The 20,074-nt window shown below is 40.4% G+C and overlaps 2 protein-coding genes across 2 annotated transcripts in view; one reads left to right on the top strand and one right to left on the bottom strand.

Annotated features, from left to right (window-relative positions):
* Positions 1–6,250: 6,250 nt before the first annotated feature.
* LOC122925415 (olfactory receptor 1J2-like) lies at positions 6,251–8,136 on the top strand. The gene is made up of 2 exons (XM_044276777.1): positions 6,251–6,292; positions 7,210–8,136. Exons 1-2 carry the CDS (start codon positions 6,251–6,253, stop codon positions 8,134–8,136), a joined length of 969 nt encoding a protein of 322 aa, XP_044132712.1.
* Positions 8,137–10,938: 2,802 nt separating this feature from the next.
* The window catches only part of LOC122925414 (olfactory receptor 1009-like), an 80,407-nt gene continuing 71,271 nt past the window's right edge, over positions 10,939–20,074 (bottom strand). Inside the window, exons 4-5 of the mRNA XM_044276776.1 lie at positions 14,091–14,283; positions 10,939–10,979 (exon numbers count right to left, since the gene is read on the bottom strand). Of these exons, the coding sequence (XP_044132711.1) occupies positions 10,939–10,979; positions 14,091–14,283 (234 nt within the window). The remainder of the gene's footprint in view (positions 10,980–14,090; positions 14,284–20,074) is intronic.

Here is a 20,074-nt window from a genome sequence, read left to right as displayed (position 1 = left end):
AGGCATATGGGGTTAATTGGAGGCATATGGGGGCTAATTGGGGGCTAATAGGAGGCATATGGGGGCTAATAGGAGGCATATGGGGGCTAATAGGAGGCATATGGGGGCTAATTGGAGGCACAGGGAGCTAATTGGAGGCATATGGGGGCTAATAAGAGGCATAATGGGGGCTAATTAGAGGCATAATGTGGGCTAATGAGGCATAATGGGGGCCAATGGGGCTAAAAAGAAGAATAATGGGGGCTAATGAGGCATAAGGGCTTATATGGGGGCTGATATGGGAGTGATGAGAGGCATAATGAGGGCTAATGAGAGGCATAATGTGTCATCCACAGATCCCCCATAACAGTGTGTCTTCCACAGATCCACCATAACAGTGCGCCTGTGCACTGACGAGAGACAGAAAGAAGGGGAAAGAATCCGTGGAAGCAAGCAGAGGACGGCACAGCAGACGACTGAATAGCTTCTTTTGTAAGTAAATTGTTTTATTATAACTGTATCCCTGCAGACCGCAACTCTCTCGTATTTTGTAATCTTATTTTGTTTTTGCCCCCCCATTTTTGACTGTGGTATCTTTGTGCCCCCCCTATATATTGTTCCTAGAGTCGCCACTGATCAGGGGTCAGTACAGAGATCTATCCCATCATCTATTTATCCCCAGGACTGTGACGAGGGGACATCCTCTGCGTCTGGAGGAAAGAAGGTTTCTACACAAACATAGAAGAGGATTCTTTACGGTAAGAGCAGTGAGACTATGGAACTCTCTGCCTGAGGAGGTGGTGATGGTGAGTACAATAAAGGAATTCAAGAGGGGCCTGGATGTATTTCTGGAGTGTAATAATATTACAGGCTATAGCTACTAGAGAGGGGTCGCTGATCCAGGGAGTTATTCTGATGCCTGATTGGAGTCGGGAAGGAATTTTTATTCCCCTAAAGTGGGGAAAATTGGCTTCTACCTCACAGGGGTTTTTTGCCTTCCTCTGGATCAAACAAATAATGTGGGGATAGGCGCTAAAACAAAATAATAATGTCTTTATTAAATGTACGGTTAAAAAAGAGGATATCACCCGTCAGTGTGACAATCAACACTGACTATAACTAAGTATGTGAGAAAATAATTACATCTGCCAAACAGCGCCACCATCTGGGATGCCAGAACAGTCTCACAAACTCACTAACACATAGAGGGCTCAATACACCACAGGGTTCAAGATGTATGACCCAGGGTGAAGACTATATCCAGGGGATGTCTGGTATGGGGGATTCACCAAACACCACTCCAAACAGCGAGAGCCGGCGCGCAGACTCTCACTGTACTGATAATCGCAGGTGCAGGACTATGGCAGAGCAAATGCCATCACTCCAAAATAAATTAGCGGAGCAAGGATTGCCCTGACATACCCCCTGCATTGAGGATGCATTTCTTCAGGAGCTATGTGCACCAAACTTAGAATGGAGCCCAAAGCCTCAGTTATGTTTTTATTGACCGAGGTAGTGGACGGACAGACAGCAATAGAAGTACCTGCCTAGCGCCGTATTCCTCTAGTGTGAGGTACGGAGCTGTAACAAACAAGCTACTATCCTGCCTGAGCTAGCAGCCTCTAGGTTGAGGTGCTGCGTGCTAGTATGCATGTGAATCGGCACTGTGATGGCCGCAAAGCGGCCCACAGAACGCCGAACTTTACAGGGTGAAACCCCGCCCTGCTAGACACGCCTCCGTCACACAGCCAATCCGGCCAGGAGGCACGGTACAAGGCGAACCAATGGCTGATAGAGGGAGGAACTCAGTGGGTCTCAGGGGAAGCGCAAAAGCGCCGCATTAATACAACAGGGAATTAACAAGGCGGCTTTAAATACAGTTACCGCAGCATGGACACCTTTCTATAGGTATACAGTGGAAAAGGATCACAACAGAGAGATATATATGAACGAGCAGCCGCATATGCTTATATATACACAAGGACCCATCTGAATCTTTTATTACAATACATTGCACAATATCACAAAAACCAGCCTTGTCATTATATAAAGGGGACAAATGAGATCGCATCATTGAGGCCGGATGGTTTAATGGTGTTCAGAGAAAAAATCCATCTCGCCTCTTTTTGTAGCAACATGCGATCACAGTCACCACCCCTAGATGATAACTTCACAGAGTCGATCACTTGAAACTTGACCGATGATGTATCCCCTCTGTGATGGTCAAGAACATGGCGTGCAATTGGCGTATCTTGAAGATTCGTGATGTCCAGGATGTGCTCCCCAATCCGTCTTCTTAGCTCTCTGATGGTTTTGCCCACGTATTTGATGTTGCATACACATGTCATTAAGTACACAACACCAACCGACTTGCAATTATAGAAAGACTTAATGAAGAACGTTTTGTCCGCAGTACTGTTGGTAAAGCTTTTAGATTTTTTAATGAACCCACAAAATTTACAGGATCCACAAGGAAATGTGCCTGCAAGTGGGTTTCGTAGCCATGATTGCGGACGGGGGCTAGTGTATAGGCTATGCGTCAACATATCACATAGATTGTTGTTGCGCCGATATGTGACTGAGGGGTTGGCTGGAATCAAACAACCAATATCTGGATCAGATTTAAGTATGTCCCAGTGCTCAGCAAGAACATGACGCACCCTATCATGGGCACTGTCAAACGTCCCGATAATCCTCACGATGTCACCAGTGTCTCTCTTTTTCGGAGACAACAACAGATCCCTGTTGGTGCTCATTGAGTGCTGATAGGCCTGTTTTAGACACTGCTGAGGATAACCACGACACTGAAACCTCTGCTGAAGATCTTTAGCAGCCACCCTAAAGTCACCAAGATGGGAACAGTTCCTCCTCACCCTCAAATATTGGCCCTTAGGAATTCCCCTCTTGAGGGCCAAAGGGTGCGCGCTCTCCCATTTCAGAAGATTATTCGTGGCTGTGGGCTTTCTAAAAACGTTGGTACTAATATGCCCATCAGCCGACAATGAGATGGAAAGATCCAGGAAGGAAATACTGTTCATATCAATTTCTGAGGTGAAGAACAGTCCCAGAGTATTCTTATTGAGGACCGCAACAAATTCGAGGAACAGCTCACTGTCGCCCCCCCCCACAGGATCAGCACATCATTGATGTATCTGATCCAGAGGGGGACCACATTCGTGAATCGCTCCATGTCCTCACAGAACACTACCTCTCTTTCCCACCAGCCCAGGTACAGGTTCGCAAAAGTAGGGGCACAGGGACTACCCATTGCGACCCCCCTGAGCTGGTGGAAAATACAGCCGTCAAACAAAAATACGTTATGTGTGAGTATGAAACTCAACAGTTCCATGACAAAAGCATTGTGGTCCCTGTATTGTTCACCCCTCTGCTGAAGGAACGTTAGGATCGCTCCACAGCCCAACCCATGAGGAATTGAGCTGTAGAGCGCCTCCACGTCCAAACTAGCTAAATAGGTGCCCTTGACACATTGGACACCATCCAAACGTCCCAGCACATCCATAGTATCCCTTACATGTGAGGGCAAACTATTGACAAATGGACGCAAGATGGTGTCCACGTAAGTACTGATATTGGCTGTCAAACAGTTATTCCCAGACACTATAGGCCTCCCCTTTAGAGGTTCATACCCCTTATGAACTTTGGGGAGACAATAGAAGGCCGCAGTGACTGGGTGTGCAGGTAACAAAAAAGCCAATTCAGTCTTATCAATGAGTTTCTTCTCTAGGGCTTGGTTCAAAATACAGGACAGTTCCATCTTATAGGCTGGAGTGGGATCAGACGGGAGTAGTTCATATGTGAGCTTATCCTTGAGCACGCTCATACACATGTTGCGGTATTGTTCGTGCCCAAGAACAACAATATTCCCGCCCTTATCTGATGATTTAATCACCACTTCCTTATCCTGCTGCAATAACCACAAAGCCCCTCTTTCTTGATCATTCAGATTGTCGCTGCTGAGTCCATGCGTATCAATCTGACTCAGCTTATTGGACACTATGGATGTGTCAATTGGGGTGCAGTCACCAATAGGCGGCATTTTGGTTGAGGGTAATCTGAGCTTGGTGAATGGACCATCGCCTGGATTTCTTTGTCCCTCAGCAAGAAGATCTGATAGAATTTGGACTTCTGGCAGATCTGACATATCAATTCCTAGTTCCTCGCATTTTCTGCGGTCATGGGTGACAAAGAATTTGCGCCATTTGAGTTTGCGCGCAAATAGATTTAGGTCTTTAACCCACCCAAAACAATCAAATCTGCGCATCGGGACAAACGAAAGGCCCTTTTGTAACACTTGAGTCTCCATGGTGGTCAGAATGCGTGAAGACAAGTTAATAACTTGTAACTCATCCCTCGCTGATCTAGATGAAAATTGGGATGCTGTTTGGGAAACGCAGGGGGATGTCAATGTTTGTTCCTCAGTAGGTATTGAGAAATCGGCGGGGTATCGTCTAAAAAACCCCCCCCTACCGTATTGACCTCTACCCCCTCGTCCCCTTCTGCTGCCCTGACCCCTATTTCTACCACCATATGGTCTTCTTGTGCCACCAGTAGCCTCTGAGTCTGGTTCACCCTCTGAGGAAGAAACTTCTGTATCTAGCTCAAGGGCATCTGAGTGTTTAGTGCTATAATCAAAGATTTTGCCCTCTTTGAAGTCTCTGATATCCCTATTGAAGAGGGAGTGTTTCTTTTCTTTTAACTGGGCAGTATATTTTTCCACGGAGATTTGAAGGAGTGACTCTTTTTTATTGAAGTCAGTATGACTACTAAATTTTTTGGTTGCCTCAATCGCTTCCTTCAATTCACTTTCCAGAGATGTCACAACACTCTTTTCCTCCTCCAATAGGAGTTTCATCAGTCTCAAAGATGAATCTACGGATTCCTTCTCCCACTTTTTCAGAAAATCCATAGATCTCAGTCGGACTGCTGGTGTAATGGGGTTCCTCAAACCACGTGGGACAATTTTATTCCCAATGTATGTTTCTAAGGACTGCACCTCCCACCAAGATCTAACAAAATTTTTATAGATCCTGGTGACTTGTTTGAAAGCAGATGAGATGGTAATAGTCTGGGAGGAAAAGGATATGTCTCGTTCAGAGAACACCTCACTAGGGTCTCCCATCCACTGAGCGGTGTCAATGCTGCTAGACAGAAAGCCTGCCATTCCCTGTGTTGCAATTGGACTAAATGGAAAATAAACTAGAGTGGTATATTAAATATACGCCTATATATACAATCAAACAAATAATGTGGGGATAGGCGCAGGATGACAGGCCGAACTGGATGGACAAATGTCTTTTTTCGGCCTTATGTACTATGTTACTATGTTACTATCTAATCAGATCTGAACTGAATCTTGACAGGTTTGCTCAGGTTTATTGTAATTGCCCAGACAACCCTTTTAAAGGGAACCTTTTATAAATGTCATGCTGAAGGGTGGGGAAATGCCCCATATAGTGAAAAGCTCTATCCATAACTAGCTCTTTTTAACAAAGTAACATCAAAGCATGCTGCCCCCACCACCACCGCCCAGACACCTCCCGAAACGTCTATCCAGTGCAATCTGTTATCCTGATCTGCAGAGTTGATCCAGAAGAAGGCAAAAAGCTGTCATAAAGCTAATTTTCCTTACCTTAGAGGAAATAAATCCTCCTGACTCCAATCAGGCATCAGAATAACTCCCCGGATCAACGTCCCCTCTCTAGAAGCTATAGCCTGTAATATTATTACTCTCCAGAAATACATCCAGGCCCCTCTTGAATTCCTTTATTGTACTCACCATCACCACCTCCTAGGGCAGAGAGTTCCATAGTCTCACTGCTCTTACCGTAAAGAATCCTCTTCTATGTTTGTGTACAAACCTTCTTTCCTTCAGACGAAGAAAATGCTTCCTGTTTATGTCACAATTTTGGGTATAAATACAATAGATGATGGGAGTTTTCTCTGTACTGACCTCTTATATATGTATCCTTAGTTATTAGATCTCCCCTCAGGTATAAAAAAAAAGTTTGTTTCATATATTCTTATAAATGAAAGAATTTAATCTTAATCTGTAAATGATTTATTTTTATATTTCTCCAAAGACTGTGACACTAGAGACATATTAGACATTAGCACATCTCCAGGTTGATAATTTTCTTGGCACCTCGCCTTCATCTTCTACATAAATATCCTTAATGCTACATGTGGTCTCAGTCACGGAAGCTGACAACAAAGCTGTCTTACAGAGATCTGAGGGCAACGAGAAAAAGATATGAATCTGGAAATGAATGCCAAGAACACAGGAACACCTAACGTGAGTAGTTAGGAAAATTATTGTCCAAGGGCTCATGCACACGACCGTATGTATTTTACGGTCCTCAAAAAATAAGATTGACGTCCATGTGCATACCGTATTTTGTGGAACGGAACAGCTGGCCCCTAAAAGAACAGTACTATCCTATTTTCAAGTGTCCTAAATTCAGGTCAAAATACATAAAAGGGTTTTCTTTTCTAACATAATTGAAACTTTAAAAAATAGTTATCGTTGATATTTAATGTACAACTTGTGTTGAATGATTTTAGTAATTTTAGACAGATCTGGTATTTGATGTTACAAATAGGGATGAGCGAACTTGTGTTTTTCAAGTTCGGGCATTAGTGGAATTCCGTTATGTATTCGGTATCACAGAATATAATCACAGAATGCACCACAAAAGCCTTCAAGAGGCATACCGTTTTGCATTTCCTCATAATAAATGTCAATGGGCAGCATAACGGATCTGTCTGGTTTCAGGACAGGAGACATAGCATTCCGTTATATACCGTGATACGGAATCTATAACGGAAGTTCACTCATCCACAGTTACAAAGTATACAACATAATATAAATATATTGTAAAAGCAATGCATATACAGTATAACAGATACTGTGGATAGATAGGTTAGATGGCTGCTTCCTCTTCAAGATTACACTGCGCATTGTCTCGCTTGCAGCAGTGGAGCAGTCTCATTGCAAGTACTTAACCCATTCAAGTGAACGGAATTATACTGCGCCACCGAGTCTTCTCACACGATGTGTGGAGTAATCTGGAAGAAGAAGTAGTTCTGTAAGTATGGTATATCATATAATATGTACATTGTTTAGCACGTGAATTTGCTCTAGATTATTATGATAAATTCAATGAATCGTTTTGGATTATTGAAGCTTAGGTACCATTCTTCTACACACAGGAGAACAATATGACGGTAGTCTCTGAGTTTTTTCTTTTAGGATTTCAAATCAGTCAAAGTTTAAAAATATCCCTGTTCTGTCTCCTCCTGGTGGCTTACTGTGGGACAATGTGTGGGAACCTCCTGATCATCACCCTGGTGTCCACCTGCAAGAATCTCCACTCTCCAATGTACTTCTTCATCTCGCAGCTGTCCATCAGCGACATCTTGTTACCCACTGATATTGTCCCCAACCTGCTCCACATCTTACTGAATAATGGCCAGACCGTTACTTTTAACAACTGCATCTTTCAGCTTTATGTCTTCTGTGCCTCAGAAACTTTAGAATGTCTTCTTCTCACAGTGATGTCTTATGACAGATATGTGGCCATCTGTAATCCCCTCCGTTACACCTCTATCATGACAAGTACCCATTGTGTGATATTGTCCTTCTTCTCTTGGATATTTGGATGCATTTTTATTTTGACTTACATCATAACAGTGGCAAAACTACATTTTTGTGGACCAAATACCATTGACCATTTATTCTGTGACATTGTCCCGTTACTAAAACTTGCTTGTTCTGATACCCTTATTATCCAACTAGAGATTTATTTACTAAGTATTCCAATTGTAATAATACCAACCACAATCATTATAATTTCTTATGTTTACATTGGTTTAGAAATTTTGAGGATCCCATCCAGTACTGGTAGACAGAAAGCCTTCTCCACCTGTAGCTCTCACCTCATTGTGGTCTCCATATTCTATGGGACTATATTCAGTGTTTATGTTGTCCCAACAAAAGGGAAAACACTAACAATAAGCAAAATCCTCTCCCTGCTGTATACTGTATTTACTCCTATGATTAACCCCATTATATACAGCCTGAGAAATAAAGACATTAGAAAAGCCATACAAGAAATAATTGATAAACATGAGATATGAATAATCATCCAAAATTAGACTACTTTAGCATATCAGTTTTTGCTGTTCGGTTTTGAGATCCAACATGGGGTCTCAAAACCACAGAAAAACACATCCGTTTGAATAATACAACTGGCTGCCTCCGTTCAGGACAGATCCAGTTGTATTATATTGAAAATGAACATGCCAGATCCAGCACAAAAATTATTGTAAGTGGTCCAGTTTTTTCATGTCCAACAGTCTTGTGTCCAGCATGGGAATGTAACAAACCGGAACGGAATGCATTCTGGTGCACTCTGTTCCTGTTTGTTAAGTTTTGTCCCCATTGAAAATGAATGGGGACAAAACTGAAGTGTTTCCCTCTGGTTTTGAGATCCTCTGCTAGCAATAGAGTATGGAACGTCATGGTCAGGCAAACATTGGCATTACAGGGCTAGCTATAAGTAGCCATTGTCAGCAATCTTGTGATCTTCAGTGTTAGATGCTGAATGACCTCTCCAAAAGTAGACTGGAGCAGTAGAGTAGCAACAAAAGTTCCAAAAAACATTGATCCACACATCCACTAGTGTTGAGCGCGAATATCGGCACTTCGCTAATTCGCGAATATTTCGAATATAGTGCTATAAATTTGATTTTTTCGAATATTCTTTATTTTTTTATTGTTATATTTTATTCTTTCCCACTTCCCTAAAGTTGTTCTTACCTGTCCTTAGGATTCCTGGCTGCTCCAGTCAGTGCCCGTTGCCGCTTCTGCCGACTTCCGTGCTCATGGAGCGTCCCCATCACCATGGGAACGTCTCCATATACTAGAATGTACTGTCGGATTTGAGAATTACGTTGAAATCGCAATTCGATTAATTCAAGTTATAATAATCGAATTGCGATTTCAACTTGGACCTGGTTTACTATGGTTGGCTTGGTAGAATTAGCGAATATGACGAATGTATTCGTTATATTCCACAAAACGAAGATAACAAAGTATTCTGCATCTTCGTTTTAGCTACCTATTCATCAATTTCGCTAATTCTAGCAATCATATAGGAAAGTTCACTATAGAGACAGCTAAGTTTAACTCGCTATGCGATTATATTACTTTGCTTTTTTTTTTAAATAAATAGAATAATTATAATACCTGATAATTATTATAATTATTTTATTTATAAAAAAAGCAAAGTAATATAATCGCATAGCGAATTAAACTTAGCTGTCTCTATAGTGAACTTTCCTATTTGATTGCTAGAATTAGCGAAGTTGACGAATAGGTAGCTAAAACAAAGATGCAGAATACTTCGTTATCTTCGTTTTGTGGAATATGAGGAATACATTCGTCATATTCGCTAATTCTACCAAGCCAACCATAGTAAACCAGGTCCAAGTTGAAATCGCAATTCGATTATTATAACTTGAATTAATCGAATTGCGATTTCAACTTAGCACTGCTATATTCCGTATTAGGCTAGAATTAACGAATATGGAATATAGCAGTACTAAGTTGAAATCGCCATGCGATTACTTCGAGTTATATTAATCGCATTGCGATTTCAACTTGAGGCTGCTGCTGGGTCTCTAATGGAATGGGTCTAGAATTAACTAACTTAACTGATATTGAATCTAGCAGTGCTAATTTTTAATCACAATGTGATAATATTTCCTATTATTAGTAACCACATTGAGAATCCAAATTAAAGGAGTTACATCACACTACAATGTCTGTAACATGTATGTATGGAGAGCAGACAAACATCGCACCTCTATTTACGTGCTACACACTGTATATCCGCTCTTAAACCCACACCAACCCCCCCTCTCCCTTAAACCCTCCACCACCTTAAACCCCCCTCCTTCATGTCCCCCCCACCTCCTCACTCACACACAGTTTATGAGAAGTAATGATTGACCCCCAGTATTTCAGTATTCGCTGGTTCTTTTACCATAACCCAGGGTGCACCACGTGGAGGCGAACCAGCTGTACACCCCATAGCGTACCATCACCTCACTACACAGGTACACCTCTCCTCAAATGGCCATTGGCCAATACCCCATTGCTCATACCCCACACACATGCAATTTAAATACAATGTAATGTTATAACGGTAACCTAAAATAATTTTTTTTCCATTTATAGCCATAATTTTTTTTTTTTTTTTTTGATGACATGATCACATTAAGTACAAATACTTGTATTTTAATAGTTTTGGATTACATGTATGCATGTTGTACAAGGTCTATGATTGGACCTGGTCCCGTCACGCGTGCTGCTAAGAGCACCACAGTCTGCAGTATTTGGTTTGAATTGTGGCACACACATGACCACTGGCACAAGAAAATAGTCATAGTGAATAAGTGGTGCGACCATAAGCGGCGCCATGTCTATTACCATGTTTTCATGTAACGGCGGCTGCTGTATGTAATGATAATGAATTATTACTTTGGCCCAGACAAAATTGTCCGCACTGTAACCACATTTGTTACAATAAAACAAAACACAACAAATTTTATAGAACAATAAAGTTTTATAAAACAATCTTTAAATGAAAAAAAAAATTAAGAACATAAATAACTGAAGCCCCAAAAAACAAATGAAAATAAAAATTAAGGCAATTTTTTTAATTTTTTGGAGCTTTTGGAGCAGTCCATCCAGGGCCTTTTGGTTGGCCTCCTCTGCTAGGGTCAGCTCATCCCTCATCCTTCTCATCAGCTGCACCCTCAACTTTTTCATGCGTTCGCACTGCTCCTGCTGCACATTTTTCATCTCTTTAATTAAGTTGTTTATTGCTGTAAAAGTAAAGGAAATATAAATTTTAAATCTACTTTAAAAGACAATCATTGTTTGGTGTATAAAGCAGATGAAGTCCTGTCTGACCCTGGAAGAAGTACATCAGCGACTTAAAAAGATTAAAATAGACAAATCGCCAGGACCAGATGGCATAAACCCCCGTATCCTAAGGGAATTAAGTAATGTCATAGCCAGACCCTTATTTCTGATATTTGCAGACTCTATACTGACTGGGAATGTCCCACAGGATTGGCGCATGGCAAATGTGGTGCCAATATTCAAAAAGGGTCCAAAAACAGACCCGGAAACTATAGGCCAGTAAGTTTAACATCTGTTGTGGGTAAACTGTTTGAAGGTTTTCTGAGAGATGCTATGTTAGAGCATCTCAACGGAAATAAGCAAATAGCGCCATATCAGCATGGCTTCATAAGGGATCGGTCATGCCAAACCCTAATTTAATCAGTTTCTATGAGGAGGTAAGTTCTAGACTTGACAGCGGCGAATCAATGGATGTCGTGTATCTGGACTTCTCCAAAGCATTTGACACTGTACCACATAAAAGGTTAGTATATAAAATGAGAATGCTCGGACTGGGAGAAAACGTTTGTATGTGGGTAAGTAACTGGCTCAATGATAGAAAACAGAGGGTGGTTATTAATGGTACACACTCAGATTGGGTCACTGTAACTAGTGGGGGACCTCAGGGGTCAGTATTGGGCCCTATTCTCTTCAATATATTTATTAATGATTTTGTAGAAGGCTTGCATAGTAAAATATCAATTTTTGCAGATGACACTAAACTGTGTAAAGTAATTACCAATGAAGAGGACAGTATACTACCACAGAGGGATCTGCATAGATTGGAGGCAGATAAGTGGCAGATGAGGTTTAACACTGATAAATGTAAAGTTATGCACATAGGAAGGAATAATGTCACCTGTACATACTAAACGGTAAAACACTCGGTAACACTGACATGGAAAAGGACCTAGGAATTTTAATAAACAGCAAACTAAGCTGCAAAAACCAGTGTCAGGCAGCTGCTGCCAAGGCCAATAAGATAATGGGTTGCATCAAAAGGGGCATAGATGCCCATGATGAGAACATAGTCCTACCACTTTACAAATCGCCAGTCAGACCACACATGGAGTACTGTGTACAGTTCTGGGCTCCTGTGAACAAAACAGACATAGCAGAGCTGGAGAGGGTCCAGAGGAGGGCAACTAAAGTAATAACTGGAATGGATGGACTACAGTACCCTGAAAGATTATCAAAGGGGACATCCTCTGCGTCTGGAGGAAAGAAGGCTAGTACACAAACAAAGAAGAGGATTCTTTACGGTAAGAGCAGTGAGACTATGGAACTCTCTACCTCACAGTTTTTTTTGCCTTCCTCTGGATCAACCTGCAGGATGACAGGCCGAACTGGATGGATAAATGTCTTTTTTCGGCCTAATGTACTATGTTACTATGTTAATACATCATATATTGGTTTAGTTAGGATTAATAATAGTTCTTTAGACTTTAGGGTTATGGACTTAGTAGTTAAGTTGATACTTTTTATGTAGATTAATTACTTTATAGTGTTCATGTTTTATATTACTGTTGTACGTTCTTTGTTGACAGTTTCATAGTTTTTACACCATTTTTTAGATAAATATTAATATGGTTTTGTGCACTTTATTTTTTAGTCTAAGAAAATTTTTATATTTTGGATGCTCGTTACATCCAATATTAAACAGTATGCCTGATTCAGATACTTTACGGAAATCAGTACACCAGTAACATCAGCTAGCTGTAAAAAAAACTTTATGTGGAATTAATTAGGGTCCGTGTTTTTGGATTGAGTGCCCAGACAGATATAGTGGCACAGCTCACTCCCGTACTCCATCAAGCCTTTTTAATAAAGTTTGGATTAAAAATGCTGTTCTTTTCAAGTGTGGACAGGAGATGTGAAAACTGAACCTGCAGAGAAATGAGCATGGTCTCTGGCAGACCCTAAAGACTGGTGATATACTAATATTTTTGTTACACTGCTTGGAGTGAACGCAAAGTGGGGGACTTTAGGTTATGCAATATCTGAAGTCTGAATAACAATTAGAGGTTGAACTTGAACTTGTATATAATTGTTTTCTTGAATCAAATCTGCCTGTGGTGAAGACTAAACTGACACCTGTATGTGTGTGGGGACATTAAAACATCAACAGAAAATATATACCCTCCTGGCGGGGGGTGGTCACCACCTCGTCTTCCTCCTCCTCCTCATCCTTCTGGACCTCATCTGCCTCAGGTGGGCTATGGGCCTGATGCCCTGATGGTCCTGGCTGCTCCTCATCCTCCTCCTCATCCTCCATCATCTCTTCTTCCACCACCTTCTTCTTATTCGAGCGCTTAGCGCACAATTTTGGAAGAGGCACCCCTGTAATGAACAAATTTTACAAAAATTCCAAGATAAACAAGCAAAGCAAAAAAAAAAGCTAACGGTACACAAATTAATCTATGGTGGTATCTGGATGGGAAAATGATTACCCCTATGTTTGATTTCACATGATTTGGTGTTCGATGAAACTATGAATGAAGTCTTTCAGATGGTTGAGAGTTGAGTATGTTAATAGCTAGGATGAGGTAGCGGGGGGTATTGGTTTGCAAGGTACTGTTGCAGGGTTATTTCAATGAGGTGGACCAAGTCAACTGTTTTGACATTGGATAAGGGTTTACATCATATATCTGTATCTCGCTGTGAGTGTCTGTATATATTGTAAAGGGATAATCAGCTACGTGTCCCAACATTTATCAAATTCGTGCTGGAGAACATTTAGGCAGAAGAGAAACCCAACAAAATTATTTATTGCAAATTTCCAACGTTCCCATTGTACCTGATACCAGTATAGTCTGTCTTACACACAATTATCATTTTGCTGTAACAGCTGCCTACATTCAATATGCTGACTGTGCTGTTAATAGTGTGCCTGCCAAGCTGTATGGTAGGAAATGTCTAAAGCCGATTAGTACGCCTTAGACCTTTTCAAGGGTATGCGGTCCACAGAGAGGGCTCTGAGTGCCGCCTCTAGCACCCGTCCCATCGGTTCGACACCACTCAACTAAGTTATCAGTTGTAAAGGGATAGAAATACTTATTTGCATAACTGAACACATAAATAACAATAGGTGGTTGATAGAAAATTAATGTAAGCATCGTACCTGGACAATTTTTGTCTCTGATCTCTTCTATGAGATCCATTTTGTGGCGTTTTAGGTCTGACCACTTTTTTAAATAGGCTCCCTTAGAATGAATCTTGCCATTCCTCTGCCACTGGATGTTAGCCATTCTCCTCACAGTGGTCTGTTTCTCTCCACGAGAACCCAGCTCGTCATATCCCTTCTGCAACATAGTCTGCAAGATAACAATTAAAGGATGTAATCCCAAAGTTGTAAAATACAATTATTAGTAATTATAGTCATCTCAACCATAAAAAATTAAATTTTATATGAAAATGGTAAAAGAGTAGATATTTATATAGTTCCCTATGGAACTATATGAAAGTAAAGAAAAAATAAAAACATTTTTATTCAAAGCAAATATAAGAATTAAACTCCACAGTGGACGCCACTTTAACAGTGACTTTCAAGAATGGCCTCCCATGTAACAGTGACCTTGACAGAGTCCGCCCTTTTAATAGTGACTTTGACAAAGACCTCCCCTTTAAGAGTGACAAAAACAGTGGCCACCCCTTTAAGAGTGACTTGAACAGTGGCTTCCCCTTTAAGAGTGACTTGAACAGTGGCCTCCCCTTTAAGAGTGACTTGAACAGTGACCACCCCTTTAAGAGTGACTTGAACAGTGGCTTCCCCTTTAAGAGTGATTTGAAAAGTGGCTTCCCCTTTAAGAGTGACTTGAACAGTGGCTTCCCCTTTAAGAGTGACTTGAACAGTGGCTTCCCCTTTAACAGTGACTTGAACAGTGGCTTCCCCTTTAACAGTGACTTGAACAGTGGCCTCCCCTTTAAGAGTAACTTGAACAGTGGCTTCCCCTTTAAGAGTGACTTGAACAGTGGCTTCCCCTTTAAGAGTGACTTGAACAGTGCCCTCCCCTTTAACAGTGACTATAACAGTGGCCGCCCCTTTAAGAGTGACTTGAACAGTAGCCTCCCCTTTAACAGTGACTATAACAGTGGCCGCCCCTTTAAGAGTGACTTGAACAGTGGCTTCCCCTTTAAGAGTGACTTGAATAGTTTCTTCCCCTTTAAGAGTGACTTGAATAGTGGCTTCCCCTTTAACAGTGACTATAACAGTGGTCTCCCCTTTAAGAGTGACTTGAACAGTGGCTTCCCCTTTAAGAGTGACTTGAACAGTGGCCTCCCCTTTAAGAGTGACTTGAACAGTGGCCTCCCCTTTAAGAGTGACTTGAACAGTAGCCTCCCCTTTAACAGTGACTATAACAGTGGCCGCCCCTTTAAGAGTGACTTGAACAGTGGCTTCCCCTTTAAGAGTGACTTGAATAGTTTCTTCCCCTTTAAGAGTGACTTGAAAAGTGGCTTGCCCTTTAAGAGTGACTTGGAACAGTGGGCGCACCTTGGACTTGGACAACAGCACAGTGACATACTTTTTCCGGTAGAATTACTTACAGTGATCAAATATTCCAGCTCTTCCTCATCCAAATTGCTTCTTGCCATTTTCGTCTGTAGAATCGGTCTCTCTCCACTCTCCTTGCGATCCCAGGCACGCACGCACAGACGCATGCACGCACGGACGCACGCTCACGATTATTTAAATTACGTATTATCGAGATAACGAACTGTATAGGCAGGCAAATTTCATATTGGTACCTCGCTCTAAGTTGTATTCGTGTACGAATGAAACTTAATTCTATTGAGCCAACCAATAGTAAATCAGACTAATAGCTCTAATGTTCCATTCCAACGCGATCAAAACTTATAGTGGGGGACTAATTGGAAAGTTGACTAAGGCCTCTTTCACAGTTGCGTTGTCCGGATCCGGCGTGTACTCCACTTGCCGGAATTACACGCCGGATCCGGAAAAACGCAAGTGTACTGAAAGCATTTGAAGACGGATCCGTCTTCAAAATGCTTTCAGTGTTACTATGGCAGCCAGGACGCTATTAAAGTCCTGGTTGCCATAGTAGGAGCGGGGAGCGGGGGAGCGGTATACTTACAGTCCGCGCGGCTCCCGGCGCGCTCCAGAATGACGTCAGAGCGCCCCATGCGCATGGATGACGTGCCATGCGATCACGTCATCCATGTGCGTGGGGCGCCCTGACGTCACTCTGGAGCGCCCCGGGAGCCGCACGGACGGTAAGTATGCTGCTCCCCCGCTCCCCACTACACTTTACCATGGCTGCCAGGACTTTAGCGTCCCGGCAGCCATGGTAACCACTCTAAAAAAGCTAAACGTCGGATCCGGCAATGCGCCGAAACGACGTTTAGCTTAAGGCCGGATCCGGATCAATGCCTTTCAATGGGCATTAATTCCAGATCCGGCCTTGCGGCAAGTCGTCAGGATTTTTGGCCGGAGCAAAAAGCGCAGCATGCTGCGGTATTTTCTCCGGCCAAAAAACGTTCCGTTCCGGAACTGAAGACATCCTGATGCATCCTGAACGGATTTCTCTCCATTCAGAATGCATTAGGATAAAACTGATCAGGATTCTTCCGGCATAGAGCCCCGACGACGGAACTCTATGCCGGAAGAAAAGAACGCAAGTGTGAAAGAGCCCTAATGTGAACAATTGACTATTAGATTTAACAAATAAGAAAATAGAGCAGGATTCACTTTATTGGTTGGTTTGGTTCAATCTGGACAGCTGCAAGTTGAAATAGCAATGCGATTAATTCAAGTTATAATAATCGAAATTCGATTTTATCTTAGCACTGCTATATTCCATATTAGGCTAGAATTAACGAATATGGAATATAAGAGTGCTAAGTTGAAATCGGAATTCGATTATTAGATCTTGAATTCGCTATGCGATTATATTACTTTGCTTTTTTTTTATTGAATAGTTAAATACTTGATTATTATAATGATTCTATTTATAAAAAAAAAAAGTTGACGAATAGGTAGCTAAAACGAAGATGGAGAATACTTAGTTATCTTCGTTTTGAGGAATATGACGAATACATTTGTCATATTCGTCATCTTCACTAATTCTAGATATCAAACAATAGGAGAGTGACCATAAGTTAAAATCGCAATACGCAATTATTTCAATTGCATATTAATCGCGATAACTAGAATAATGACGAATATTAGATTTCGATGAAGATAAAACGAATATTCTATCGAATATTCGCGAATTTGGTCGAAATCGAATATGGCACCTGCCGCTCATCACTAACATCCACAGGCTCTGCATTGATCTATTGCTTTTCAGCATAATTACTAGTATACAACTCCATAGTCTACTTAACCCCTTCAGGAACCTGCCATTTTTCACCTTAAGGACCCGGACATTTTTAGCAAATCTGACGACACGTCAGATTTGCTAAAAATGTCCGGGTCCTTAAGGTGAAAAATGGCAGGTCCCTGAAGGGGTTAAGTGGACTATGGAGTGGACTATTACCACTTTATGTGGTAATAACTTTATAACACTTTTACTTATCCAGGCCATTCTGAGATTGTTTTCTCGTCACATATTGTACTTCATGATAGTGGTGAATTTGAGTCAAATTATTTCATTTTTATTACTAATAAAATACCAAAGATTTTTTTTTTTTTAAATGTGCATCTTTCAAAATGTCTATTTCTCTGCTTTTAAAACAGATAGTGATACATCCTAAAATAGTTATTACTTTACATTTCCCATATTTCTACTTCATGTTTGGATAATTTTGTAATTTGACATTTTATTTTTTTGGGACGTTAGAAGGCTTAGAAGTTCAGAAGCAAATTTTGAAATTTTTCTGAAAATTTCCAAAACCCACTTTTTAAGGACCAGTTCGGGTGTGAAGTCACTTTGTGGGGCTTACATAATAGAAACCACGAATAAATGGCCCCATTTTAGAAACGATACCCCTCAAGGTATTCAAAACTGATTTTACAAACTTTCTTAACCCTTTAGGTGTTCCACAAGAATTAAAGGAAAATGTAGATGACATTTCAGAATTTAACTTTTTGGGCAGATTTTCCATTTTAATCAATTTTGTTCTGCTAACAGAGCAAGAGTTAACAGCTAAACAAAACTCAATATTTATTACACTGATTCTGTAGTTTACAGAAACACCCCATATGTGGTCGTAAACTGCTTTACAGGCACATGGCAGGACGCAGAAGGAAAGGAACGCCATATGGTTTTTGGAGGGCTGATTTCACTGGGATAATTTTAACAGGTAACAAAGAATAGCTGTTTTGGCACCGTTTTTATTTTTTGTTATTTACAATGTTCATATGACAGGTTAGATCATGTGCTGTTTTTATAGAGCAGGTTGTTATGGATGCAACAATACCAAATATGACAACTTTTTTGGTTATTTGTTTCAGTTTTACATAATATATATTTTTTTTATTATTGATTTTTTTAGTGTCTCCATATTCTAAAAGCCATTTTATTTTTATTTTTTTGGCGACTGTCTTATGTAGGGGCTAATTTTTTTCAGTATGAGATGTCGATTTGATTGATACTATTTTAGGGTCCATATGACATTTTAATCGCTTGGTATTACACTTTTTGTGATGTAAGGTGACAAAAAATGTCTTTTTTGACACACTTTTTATTTTTTGTTTTTTACTGTGCTCACCTGAGGGGTTAGGTCATGTGATATTTTTATACAGCAGGTTCTTACTGACGCGGCGATAGCTAATATGTATACTTTTTTATTTATTTTTTACACAATAACAGCATTTTTTAAACAAAAAATAATAATGATTAAGTGTCTCCATATTCTGAGAGCCATATTTTTTTATTTTTTGGGGTATCATTTTTGCGGGATAAGATGACGGTTTGATTGGCACTATTTTAGGGAGCATATGACTTTTTGATAGCTTGCTATTACACTTTTTGTGATGTAAGGTGACAAAAAATGGCTTTTTTGACACACTTTTTATTTTTATTTGTATTTTTTTTACGGTGTTCACCTGAGGGGTTAGGTTCTGTGATATTTTTATAGAGAAGGGTGTTATAGACGTAGGAATACCTAATATGTCAACTTTTTTATTTATTTAAGTAATTTTTCGTCTACTTTTTTATTTATTTAAGTTTATTTTTTGCAAAATATCATTTTTGAAACAAAATCATATTTAAGTGTCTCCATAGTCTGAGAGCCATAGTTTATTTTTTATTTTTTGGGCGATTGTCTTAGATATGGTATCATTTTTTTCAGGATGAGATGACTGTTTGATTGGCACTATTTTGGGGTGCATATGACTTTTTGATCGCTTGCTATTACACTTTTTGTGATGTAAGGTGAAAAAAAATGGCTTTTTTATTTTTTACGGTGCACACCTGAGGGGTTAGGTCATATGGTATTTTTATAGAGCAGGTTGTTATGGACGCGGCGATACCTAATATGTCAACTATTTTTTTTTTACATTTAAAACAATAAAAGCATTTTTATTTTTTATTTAAAATTTTTATTTTCATAACGTAACAAGGTACATTAATATAGATTTGCACATCTTGCAAGATGTGTAGCAGGAGAATAGAAGTCATTACATCAAGTATAGATCATGTCATACAATGAGTAGAAGGTCAAAGACTACACAAAAGTGGCATTCTCAGTAGACTGGACATTGCAAAGAATAGGCAATCGCGAATACAGAAGAGTGAGAGTTTCATAATAGAACTTCAAAAGGTACATTAATATAGATATACCCATCGTACATGGCGTTCGACAGAAATGTAGACGCAATTACGTAAAAACGAATTGCACGCCACCCAGTTGGAATGCAAAGGAAGGGAAACACCTAATAAATGTCAAATAAATACCAATTACACAAAGCTTCCGATCATTCAGACAAGTCCACCTCGGTATATTAAGCAGGCAAATGGTAAGTAGTCGCATATATCGCGGGACAGGACTGCCATTGTAATGAGTCTGGGGACATTATGACCACATGGTTTGGTCAATTTTAGGGTAGCCCTAATTGTAAAGTGTAAGATGTAATAGTAGGAAAAGGTAGGCTAACGAAGGATCTAGACTCCCTGTGTGATAATGCTATGCTAGTGCAGGTCT

This window comes from Bufo gargarizans, chromosome 2 (assembly GCF_014858855.1).
Source record: "Bufo gargarizans isolate SCDJY-AF-19 chromosome 2, ASM1485885v1, whole genome shotgun sequence".
Classification (NCBI taxonomy): domain Eukaryota; kingdom Metazoa; phylum Chordata; class Amphibia; order Anura; family Bufonidae; genus Bufo; species Bufo gargarizans.
The sequence above is the reverse complement of the archived record's forward strand: the minus strand, read 5'-3'. Positions and strand labels throughout refer to the sequence as shown.

What these genes read in the sequence shown, in the direction of transcription:
- LOC122925415 (XM_044276777.1), top strand. Translation starts at nt 6,251, where the DNA reads ATGAATCTGGAAATGAATGCCAAGAACACAGGAACACCTAAC. An exon ending in AGAACACAGGAACACCTAAC is followed by an intron (nt 6,293 to 7,209) that starts GTGAGTAGTTAG and finishes TTCTACACACAG; the next exon opens with GAGAACAATATGACGGTAGT.